At 43.3% G+C, this 12,173-nt stretch overlaps 1 protein-coding gene across 1 annotated transcript in view; it reads left to right on the top strand.

Moving 5' to 3' along the window:
- COL4A2 (collagen type IV alpha 2 chain) overlaps positions 1-12,173 on the top strand; it is a 628,472-nt gene that overhangs the window by 6,183 nt on the left and 610,116 nt on the right. The window contains exon 3 of the mRNA XM_069205111.1: positions 6,932-6,983. Within this exon, the coding sequence (XP_069061212.1) occupies positions 6,932-6,983 (52 nt within the window). The remainder of the gene's footprint in view (positions 1-6,931; positions 6,984-12,173) is intronic.

Here is a 12,173-nt window from a genome sequence, read left to right on the forward strand (position 1 = left end):
TTGACGGCTGCCTCATCACCTCTGTATTGGAGTTGTGGCAGTTCAACCACCCAACTCATACTATTGATCTTGAGAAGAAGATTCAGCCAGAGTAATCTACAATTTGTTGTTTTGGGGTATTATTAACTGAATAGAGGAAAGGCTTTAGTAACATGTCTCACTAATGTAAAAGGTGTGCATTAGTAAAACCTGACATTTGATTGATGGCATACTGTATTGCAACAATACAATTGGAGCAAAATCAAAATTAATTAAAAAAAAGTTTAGGAACGCACATTCATTTATGCACAAAATTGAATTTAGGTGCAAAATTCAGTGTTAGAAGTTAAATTACCGTTGGTACAAAATAAGCAGGAAAGTGGTATCATTGTAACAGCAAAATCACATCCTGGAGGAAAAGCAAACTTGGGTACAAAGTTATAGAGAGATGCAAAATCATCTTTTGTGCAGCATCAAAAGGAGTTTTTGGAGAAATAAATTACATTGAGATGCAATTACACTTTTAGGTTCAAAATGACTATTAGGTGCAAAATTGCTTCTAGGAGCAAAAATCCATTTATGATCAAAAGCCACATTCATCTGCACAAACACTGTTAGACTCAGTATCACTTTGATTGCAAAGTTAGTCGGCTTGTGATATCACATTTAGGTGCAGGATCAATCAGTATAGACAGAAAATAAAGCAGTTAGATGTCACATTAGGTGAAAAAGGTGTCTATCAGTATGACTTCACATTTGGTGGACTGCATATTTTTTCAGTTTTATGTACCACAAACGTGGCCCACGCCAATAGAGCGCTTTGGATGAGCACCAGATTACGTTACACAGAGTCAGGTTTTTTTTCAGCTCATGGATATTAAGGGCCAGATGTACAACCCAGAGTTATACGACTCACAATTTGCGACTCATTTGGGAGTCGTAAAACCATATATACAACAATGTACTTCACACTGTTTGCTATTCCCAATGGGGTCACAAATGACCTACCTCACTAATATTCATGAGGTAGGTCGCAATTTGCAACCCCAATGGGAATGGCTGCACTCACAGGGATGGTAGCCTGCTGGCGACAGCAGACCACCATGTCTGTGACTGCTTTTAAATAAAGCAGTTTTTTAAAAAAAATGTAGCCCGTTTTCCTTAAAGGAAAATGTGATGCATTTAAAAAAAAAGTTTTATTTTTATTTTTTCAGAGCAGGCAGTGGTCCGTGGAACCCCTGCCTGCTCTGAAAAAATATTTTCGCTTCCATTCACAAAGGGGAATGGTGTCCCATGGGGACCCCTTCCTGTTTGAGAATGGTTTGCACCAGTTTGAAATTGCTGCTAACTGCGTTTGTTTTGTGACTACATTCACAGTCACAAAACAATCCTACATCGCACTTCTACTCGCAATTAGGAAGGGAACGCCCATTCCTAATTGCGACTCGCAAACCTATTTTGCGATTCGGTAAATAGATTACCGAATCACAAAATAGGGTCTGTACATACCAAAATGCTTTTTTCTTGTCACAGATGGCCCAATTCTGTGAATCATCGGGCCATTTGCATCAAGAAAAAAGCTACGTACATGTGGACCTAAGTGATTTGCCTAGAATCACAGGAAGTTGAGCTGACACAGGGACTGAACATGGTCCCCAGTTCCAAATTCAGCATCTCTGGCCTTTAGGACACATCTCCTCCTTGCACATTGAAATGCAAAATCACCCCAGGTGCAACATCAGCATGAGTGTGGAAAATGTGAGCGCAAATCATATGTGCAAAAAAAGCATTTAGAGGTGCAAAAGTATGAAGCATTGTGGTGTCACGTTTGTGAGCAATATCACATCCAGACGTAAATTAAGCCCAGGTGAAACATCAGCTAGAAGATCAAAGCACCAGTACAATCAAAAATCACATTTCAATGGGAAATCATATTTCAGTGCAAGATCATCCAGCATGCAGCATACGCAGAACTATGGAAGATTGGCTTATATTGTATTGCTGTGATTATGTGTCAATATTGATTTTTCTAAAAAAATATTTTATTAGGTTTTGCATGAGAAAAAGAACAGAAAGGCCAACATTGCCTACAGCAAAAAGCAAGTCTGATTGCCATAGTTGATATTCAGCATATATATGACATATCTGCCCCATCACATCCCCTACACCCGTAAGAATAGATACGGATGCCTTGATCAAGTTCCCAACTGCCTCTGCCAACCTAATCCCCCTGCACATATTATACTCTAATTTCTTCATCTATCAATGAGTGGGTGGTGCAGGCTGGCTCCAATTCTATACCTCGATAGTCAGCCCATCGTGTCCAAATGTTAGGGTGCTTTCGAGGGCAGCCCCTTGCTTTGTTTACAACAATTTCCATTCCCATGAAGTGGTTTATACCTTGCTTCCATACCTTCAGCGAGGGAGGACTATTGCTTTTCATTCTCTCGCTATATCTCTCTCAGCGATCGCCAGGTCCAGATAAAGGAAGGACCGCTTATATCTATCACCCCCCATATTGTCCATGATATGAAGTAGAGTTAGTTTTGGGTCAAGTGGGACTTTCCATGACAGGACTCCAGCCCAGCATGTGGTCACTCCCCCCAGTAACTGGCCAGCTCTGGATAACTCCACACTGTGTGGAGGAATGAACCCTCCTGTGTTCCACATCGAGGCTTGCTAGGGAATCTATCACCCCATGCACCAGAGCATATATTTGCATTGTATCAACCTGAGGTGGGTTGCTATTGCCACCTCCCGTGATATGCTCAGGGGTTCTGTCCTCTATCTCTCCTACATCTGCCTTCCAGGCAGCCTGAAGGGTTCCAAATTCATCTGGTTTGTTAGATATGTGCACAATATATTCTTGCCACCTTATAGTCCCCCAGATCACCCATTATCAGTTTTCCATCCAGAGGATTAAAGTACAGGAGTTCTTTCAGTGCATTTATGTATGGGATGAGAGTGTGAGGGAGCTGGAGTGATCTATGGAACTGACTCTTATGTAGTTCCTATTCATCTTGGAGCATCTGGAATGATTTGAGAACTGTGCCCTGCGTTACGTCTCCCAAAGAAGAGATTCATATGAGAACCCATTTCCGAAAACCTGGAAGGGCCACCAACTGAGGTAGCATATTCCCACACCACAGCAGCATCTGTCCCGTCAATCTGCCCCATAATTTCAGACAGTGAAAGGTGGACCACCAAAGTGACAGCCCCCCCCCCCCCTCAATGCTGGGGGTACGTCTCTATTCACTTTTCTACTGTACTGTACTGCTGGTTGTCACCCATAGCACATTTGTCTAACGTGCATGCTGGATCGCCATGGGTGTCACACCGCCAATCATTTATGATCAGGAAGTGGGAAGCAGTATATTATGATTCAACATCTACTGCCACAATTCCACCACAATAGGTTGTTTGAAAGCATTTGCTAAGGGCATCTCAAGGGGAACCTCCATCCCACAGAAATGAGTTAAGGAGTGAGTTTAGCTGACTGAATCACCGTCTCAGGACATCATAAGGAAACGTTCGGAGATGATACAGGAGCTTAGGTAGTGATACCATGTTAAACCTCGCTGATCAACCTATTAAAGATAATGGGAGTGCCAACCAAACGTTGATATCTTTTATGCGACTATACAGTGGTTCTAAGGTTACGTGCCAGGTTCTTTTGTCATCTGGTGACACATATACCCCCAGGTATTGAAGTCCATCAGTAGCTATCTGTAGTTCATCCACCCACCCCATTCCCTGTTGCTATGGTCCCACAGCCAATACAGTGGACTTTTATGTACTCATGTATAGGCCGGACATGTTCGTGAATATGTGTCTAACTTGCAGTAGCCTGGGACCTGTCTCCTCAGGGGCCATGAGGAAGAAAAGGACATCATGAGCATAGAGGAATATCCTATCTGACAGTCCCTCACTCCACTCGAACCCCTGTACTTGTGTGTCCATCCCTACCCTTACAGCTACTGGCTCTATAGCCAGCGCAAATAGCAGGGGGTGAATAGGGGGAACCCCTGCCTTGTCCCTCTTTGGATTAGGAATTTATCAGGCTATATCCCTGCCACCATCACCAATGCCATTAGGTTGGTGTAAAATAGACGAATATGGGAAATTAACCTGGGACCAAATCACAGGCGGTGGAGAAGGAGGAACAGGTACTCCCAAATGACTAAGTCGAACGCTTTATTGAAATCCGCCAGTGGGAGTGCCACCGGTCCCCTCAACCTTCCCGCCAGGGCATTGTATCCTTTGCAATTATTATGACAGGTTGCCTGAGGCATGAACCTGGATTGATCGGGGTGGATTAGAGTTGGGATGTGTTTTATGAGCCAGTTTGCGAGGGGCTTTGGCATAAACGTGACCTCCATGTTTAGCAGAGAGATTGGGCGGTATGAGGCTGGGCCGTCGGGTGGCCGGCACAGCTTTGGAAAGACAACTATCTCCACATGACACCAATCTGGCGGCATAACCGCTGTATCCACTGCTGAATGGACCTCCTTTATCAGGCGGTCTTTCAATTTGAACATAAAGGCTTTGTAGAATTCACAGGGAAATCCATTTGGTCCAGGCGCCTTCGTGTTATGCAGTGATGTTGCAGCCGAGAATAGTTTGTCTCCGGTTAACAATTCATCCAGTGATTTGCGCACCATCTCCCAGAGGGTCTGAAGTGGAAGAGCCCATACAAACTCTTCTATCTGTGTCAGAGATATCATCTGCTTTTGGGCATAGACCCTCTCAAAGTAGGAGATGAAATACAACGCACTTTCTTTAGGATCTGTAAGCAACATGCTGGATTTGTTTAGTATTTGGGAAGTGAAGGTGTTGCAAGGATGACCCAACACAGTAGATGAAGCAATCAGCTCGACTTGTCACCCCATTTGCTAGATACGCCTCTGGGAGGCTTGACAAACCAGACATGCCTTATCCATCAGAATTTGGTGGTATTGCTGCTGCACTAAACCTAGCTGTCTACAAGCCTGGTGGCCATTCGACTGTCGCCCCTGTGTCTCCAATGCCATGATTTGAGTCTCTGTGGCCACCCTCTCCTGCATCTTACGGTCACACCTCCTGGAGCAGTAACTATGTCTACGCCTGTGTGGGTGGGATTCAGCTCTTCCCACAGCATTTGAGGGGATGACACCATGCCTACATTATGTGCCAGGTAATCGACTATTGATTTTTCAATATGTTCGCGGTATTCAGGATCTTGGAGGTGCCATGGCGAAAAACGCCAGTGGAACGGACGTTGTCCATGACCCATCCACAAGTGCATTGTTACTGAAGAATGATCTAACAACCCCCTCAGCAACATTTCAACAGCTGCTATTCTATGCATGTAGCTAAGTGGTACCATGATGTAGTTTAATCTGGAGTATGAGCCACTGAGAGCAAAGTGTATCTCTCTACTGTTGGATTGTGCGCTCTCCATACGTTTGCCAGGCCTAATGCCGGCATAAAGGTAGACAAGTGTGTCGTCCCTGTAGGTGCCATCTGTAGAGTGCCAGGGCTATGACTCCGTTCCAATCACCTCCTAACACAATTAACCCTTCTGGCAATTCTCCCCACAGTCCTACCAGCAGCGCAGTAAAGGAGTGATTCAGGAGTGGTGAGGTTTACACACTTATCCATGTGACCGATTCTCCGTATAATGTACATGTGATGGCTGTGTACCGGCCTTGCCTATCTGTCCATGTCTTACTGTTGAATTAGTACACCCATGCCCCTGGGGCCCGGAGTAAACTTAGAGCGATATATACCTGGGTGTAGCCCCTTTGAACGAGGCATAGGGCCGTGTTCCCAGCAAGGTGAGTCACCTGGAGGAGGAGGACATCCGCTCCTAACCTTTTAGCTTGTTTTAGGGGGTGCTCCATATTATAGTGATTTCAATTAATGAAACAATAAACTTACAGAACTAAAACAAAATTATAGATCTACTTGTAGATGTTAAGGTGCAAGAGAATCAGGTGCAAAATCTTATCAAGTTGTAAAATCACTCTTGGTGCAATGTCAGTGACAGTACTGAGATATTTCCAGGTGTAGAAACAGATTTAGAAGCAAAACTCACTGTAAGGTGCATGAACAAATTAAGCTGTAAAATGACTGGGTGCAAAGAAGTGTGGTTTCGCAGTTAGCTGCAAAATCAGCGAAAACAGAAAGAAAATATAGCAGTCAACTTTGGGCTTAAAAAGTGTGCAACAGTATGACATCACATTTGGCTGACAGCACAGCTGAGGTGCAAAACCAGCCTAGAAACAATATTAGAATTAACGTGGAAAACAATTAGAAACACAAATCATATTTAGGTATGTTTCACTTTTATGTGCAAATCACTTTCACATGCCAAAACAGGCTTTCTACAAAATAAACATCATTATGGTATCACATTTAGGGTAAAAATCATATTTAAGTGTGCAATCACACTATGGTGAAGAATCCGTTTTGCACAATAACAGTAAGAGCATGACAACACTTTAACATCACAAATCAAATCTAGGAGCAAAATGTAATTATGATGCAAAATGTCTTCTGGTGGTGACTCAAACAAGACAAAAGAGGGCTGACCCAATTAAACCAAGGACGGGGAGGGCTGACCGCTAAAGCTGCAGCTAAACCTAGCAATAGGATTGAAGATAACTGCTGAGGTGCACGAAGTTTGTGAATTAACTATATAGATTTACAGTCATATCCGGCATAATGCATTGACGCTGGAAAATTATTTTATTTATAGCCCCTTCATACTGCAAGACAGTGATATTTCGACTAAAAAAGTATCAATATAATAAATACCATTGTTGTCACACATGGTTTCAGCTCTGCTCCCTGCCTCTACCTTACACACGTTGCTTCTCTCGCTCGTGTAGACAGCTGACATATTGATGCTAAATGACACCAAGAAGTGGTGTTTATACTGCTTTACCTATGTTTGTTCTTCTTCTCCTAGGTGTCTGGTGTTTGTGGTGCTCATCACACTGGCAGCAGAGAAAGTGCAGGCGGTAAGTCATTGCTGTGCATCTTTACAGATACAGTATCTCCCCTGCTGCTTGAAAATGTCAGATCTCGGTTCCCGAGGACTGGGAAGTGTCTGGTTAGCTGCTGCTCCTGTTCACAGCCTGTTTGTTGACTGTGACCAGTAGTAGCTCTTCCCACCTGGGTCAACAATTGACATATTCTTGGACTCTTGCAGCTCACGGTGTAGAACCCCAACATAACTGGTGAGACAGAGGCAACCGTGCAAGACGATGGCCACTGAAACTATGCAGTTACGCCCTCACAGTGCTTTCCACACAACGATTCATTTGTAACACTTGCCCTATATTTGCAGAATTCTACAAAAATGTTGGAAAAACGGATAAAAAGTTATGGCATCTAAGCAGCACAGGTGGTGCAATGCAGTGGGAAACAATTTACAGTTTTCAATATGCCTATTCATGTAGTATCAATTCACCCAGCCAACGGGCTACAGGAAGGATTTTGTCTGCAGAATAAAAAAAATAATATCATAATTAATTGTAATCCGAACAAGGTGAAAATAATGATTTAACGATTCCTTCGTTGTCAGTAAATAGTAATGTTTTTTGTGCCAGTTCATGCTAAATCACAAAAACTGGCCTAAAGCACCATTTATTTCAACAGGGCACTCAGAATGTGGAAAAATCCCCAAAATATTATTATTCTTTGTAAGGTATGTTTAATCTTGAACCACCTCCCAGTGAAAAACATACATTATGTATGTGTGTATTGTATAATACGCTTCTATGCAACAGTTGCTTAAAGGAAAGAGGCGCTTCCAGCAGTCACAGATTAAACTCACATTAAAAAAATATATTTGGATATATATTAACAGAGTGACATATTCATGCACAAAAGCATGCAGATTTGTTTTCTCTTGAATGTAACAATGTGTGTTACAGAAACAAAACAGTGATGTAATGTCATGGAATGTGCTGCAAAAAGCGGCAAAATTTGCCTATCCTTGCCGCATGATTCCAGTGGTGCTGTGCATAGTTGGGAAGACACTGGTTTTTAGGTCGAAGCATACCAGACAGTGCAGCTGTCTGGTTTGAATACCACTTCTTGTGGGAATTCTGAAAGCTTCCTGGGGAATGTAGTCAACCCATTGCTCACTAATGGCTTTGTGGTTTGTAATTCACATTTCTGTGCTTTCTGTTTCCTGGCTTTGTTTTAAGCCGCTCAGCTTTAGATCGTCCCTTCCCCAGCCCAAACCTTGTTTACTTTATCCTTCTGAGAACTCTTTTCTGTAAACAGGCCTTTATATTTTGTTCTTATCTTGTCACATTTGCTGTGACTTCAAAGCCAGGGGACAAATGTCAGGCTCTGCCTTTTAAGGGAGCTTGGTGTTTAATTTACTTTTTCTGACTTCAAAGTGAGAGAATGTATGCTGGGTACACGTGTGCACGGTAGGCTGTAAGGTGTTATTTCTTCTATCACACAACACAAATGAACTGTTCAGATGTTTTCAGAATGCATCAGAATTACAAAAGTACAAATAAAGCACATTTTTGTGGAAACAAATATTTGAATACAATCAGAACACATCAATACACTAAGTGATGGCATTTCCACACATTATCGTTTGCGCACAGTAAAACTGTATGTCAGTGCAAAGGTAATTGTCACTTCAATTGAAAATGTGTTGTCTGTAATGTCAGTGTACTAACACACCATGCATACTACCCACCACACCACTCCGCTCTACACCACTCCACTGTACTCCACTCTACACCCTTCCACTCTACGCCATTCCATTCTACGACGCTCCACTTCACTCCACTTTTACGACATACCACTCCACTCTATGACCCTCCACTTTATGACTCTCTACGACACGCCATGCGACTCCACTCCATGGCTGTCCACTCTACGCCACTCACTCCACAACACAACAAGCCACTCTGTGCCACTGTATGCCATTCTACTCCCCCCACTCCTCTTACCCCACTCCAATCTACCCCAGTCTACCCCACTCCTCTCCAATCTACCCCACTTTATTTACTACAATCTTCCCCACTCCAATCTACACCACTCCATTTCACTACAATCTACCCAAATGTACCCCATTGCTTTCATATATACCCCACTCCACTCCACTCAATCTATCCCACTCCAATCTACCCCATTCCAAACTACCACACTCCAATACAATCTAACCTAATGTACCCCACTCTACCCTATCCCTCTCTATCCCACTTCAAGCTACTCCACCCCAGTCCAAACCCCCCCCCCAATGTATTCAACCCACTCCAATCTGCACCACTTCACTCCAATCTCCCGATCTACAAAACTCTATTCTACTCTATCCCAGTTTACCCACTCCACTCCAGTCTACACCAATCCACTCCATTATGATCCAATCTTCCCCAAACTACTCCAATTCACTTCAGTAACCTCACTCCACCCCACCCCAGTCCATTCTACCTGACTCCACCCAAGTCTACCTCACCTCACTCCAATCTACCCCACTCCATTTTACTCCCCTCCACTCCAATCTACCTTAGTCAACGCCACTCCACTCTTCCCCAATCTACACCACTCCACTCCCATCTCCTTTTCATTCTACCTCACTCTACCTCAACCTACCCCACTCCACTCTACCCCAGTCTATCTTATTCCACTCCACCACAATCTACTCCACTTCAATCCACCCAATGTACACCACTCCAGTCCAATCAACCCACTCCATTCTACCCCACTCCACTCTACCCCAATCTACCACACTCCACTCCACCTCAACCACCCCACTCCACTTCACTCCAATCTACAACACTCCACTCTCCCCACACCACTTCACTCAAGTCTACCACACTCCACTCAAATCTACCCCACTGCAGTTCAGTCTAAGCCACTCCACCCCAATTCACCCCACACCAATTTACTTCACCCCTCTCCACCCCAATCTACACCTCTTCAATATACCCTAATCTTCTCCACACCATTCCACTCTACCTCAGTCTACCCCACTCCACCCCACTCCAATCTACCCTACTCCAATCTACCCCACACCAATCTACAACACTCCACCCACTCCACTCGAATCCAGTCTACCACACCCAACTCAAAATTACCCCACTCCATTTCAATCTACCCTACTTTACTCCACCCAATCTACCCCACTCCAATCAACTTCACTCTACCCTAAAATGTCCCTCTCCACTCCAAACTCCAACCCACTCCCCTCTACCTCAACCTACACCAATCTACCCAACTCCTATCTACCCCACTCCACTTCAATCTACCCCAACCCACTCCAATTTACTCCAGTCTACTCCAATCTACCCCAATACACCACACTACCTCAATCTAACCCAATCTACCCAACTCCTGTCTACCCCATTTCCAATCTACCACACTCCACTCCAATTTACCCCCTCCACCCCAATCCACCCCAGTCTACCCCACTCCAATCTACTATGCCAATCTACCCACTGCCCCACTCCAATCTACCCCACTCCACTCTGATCCAATCTACACCACTCAACTCTAAACGACTCCAATCAATTCCACTCCAATCTACCATACTCCAATCTACCCCATTCCACTCCACTCTCCCCTACTCTACTACATTACAATCTAATCCAATCCAGCCTACCTCACTCTAACCCAATCTACCCCACTATAATCTTCCCTAGTCTATCCAACCCACTCTACCCAAATCTACTCTAGTCCAATCTAACCCCCACTCTAATTTACCCCACCTAAGCCCATCCCACTCCATACCATTAACTTTTAGCCATGCTGGACAGCAGCCACACTAGTTTACAAGAATGCTAAAGTACATTGCCAAAGCCAATAGTTCTCACAAAAGTGAGCCCTATTGGTTTTGCCAATGCGTGTTAATGCATGATTATAGGATAAATGATCTTCCAAGACCCTCATTTGAAAAGGAAGCACATTCGGTAGGCAGAAGGCCACCAACAACGTGTTACAGCTACTTTTCTTGAAATTTAGGGATTACCAGATTTTTTCAACCTCCTGACTGGAGCAGCTCTGTAGAATATGATGAGTGAAAGTCATTGGTGATGTGATTTGTGGTTAGCAATGGAATATGTTATGCAATATTGGTGAGATCTGTAATGTAATTACTGCTGTATCACTGATGTCATTTGTTGTGTTCTAAGTGCTGACATCAGTGATGTCCTCACTGATGTTATTGTGAACGTCAGTAGTAGTGTAATAAGCATTGATATTATTATTCCTATTTATTGTGTTTGTGATGTGATCTGTAATGCCATCAATGATGTGAATGAGGATGTTATATGCAATGGGCATCAATACAGAAATACACCAAGGGCTGTGGAATAACTTATTTGTTTGAAATGTTTTGTAAAGCACTGCTATGTGATGGATGGTCACATAATAGCACTGATAATTGTGCAGGCTGCACTTCAGAGTGATTACTCATCCCTTCTTGGATAAAACCAGAACTGAAGTTGTAGATGGTCGTTTTACAAAGGCAGGAGTTACATATTTGAGATCGTTCGCCGATCTTGCTGCATGGGGAGGGACCCAGTTTAATCTTAAAGAGCAGACCTCCAAACAATTTCATGAATGCTTTGGATTTTTACTAAGGTTATCAAGTTAGGTTGATTATTGGATCGTGACAACTGTTCTTCTATGACACATATTAAGCTCCCACCATGGATAGCCCTTTCAATTGGCTCTGGCCTGTAGCAGTAGATTTGCATTACTGGTTTTCAAGTTTCGCTCCAGCATGATAGTATTTTAAGTTAAATGCGATTTGAGTTTTGAAGACAATTCAGAGGATTTTGAACTTTATTCTTTGTACCTCCGGAAGTCATGGTAGGGCCTGATTCAGAGTTTGGTGGACCAGTACTCTGTCATAAAAGTGACTGATATCCCGTTCCACTTTTTATAAGTTCTTTATGCCAGTGCCCCTTGGTATTGGTACATATTGGCATTTTGTGTGGCTAAAGAAAACATTTTGGATGCATTATAACTTTTGCTCTGCATGGTGAGAATGCACACATTTTCCAAAAATTAAATAAAGTCACTTATATTTTATCTTGCCAAATTTCTTGCAGACTGGTCAAGGTGGAACAAAAGAAATGGGGTCCGAAGCTAGGCATTTTATTACGAGATCAGAGTAGGTATCATTGGTAGGGAAGAATGCAATACTTTATCAGAGAACCATGTGGATCTTATCT

The sequence above is a fragment of the Pleurodeles waltl genome, chromosome 8, assembly GCF_031143425.1.
Source record: "Pleurodeles waltl isolate 20211129_DDA chromosome 8, aPleWal1.hap1.20221129, whole genome shotgun sequence".
NCBI classification, from domain to species: domain Eukaryota; kingdom Metazoa; phylum Chordata; class Amphibia; order Caudata; family Salamandridae; genus Pleurodeles; species Pleurodeles waltl.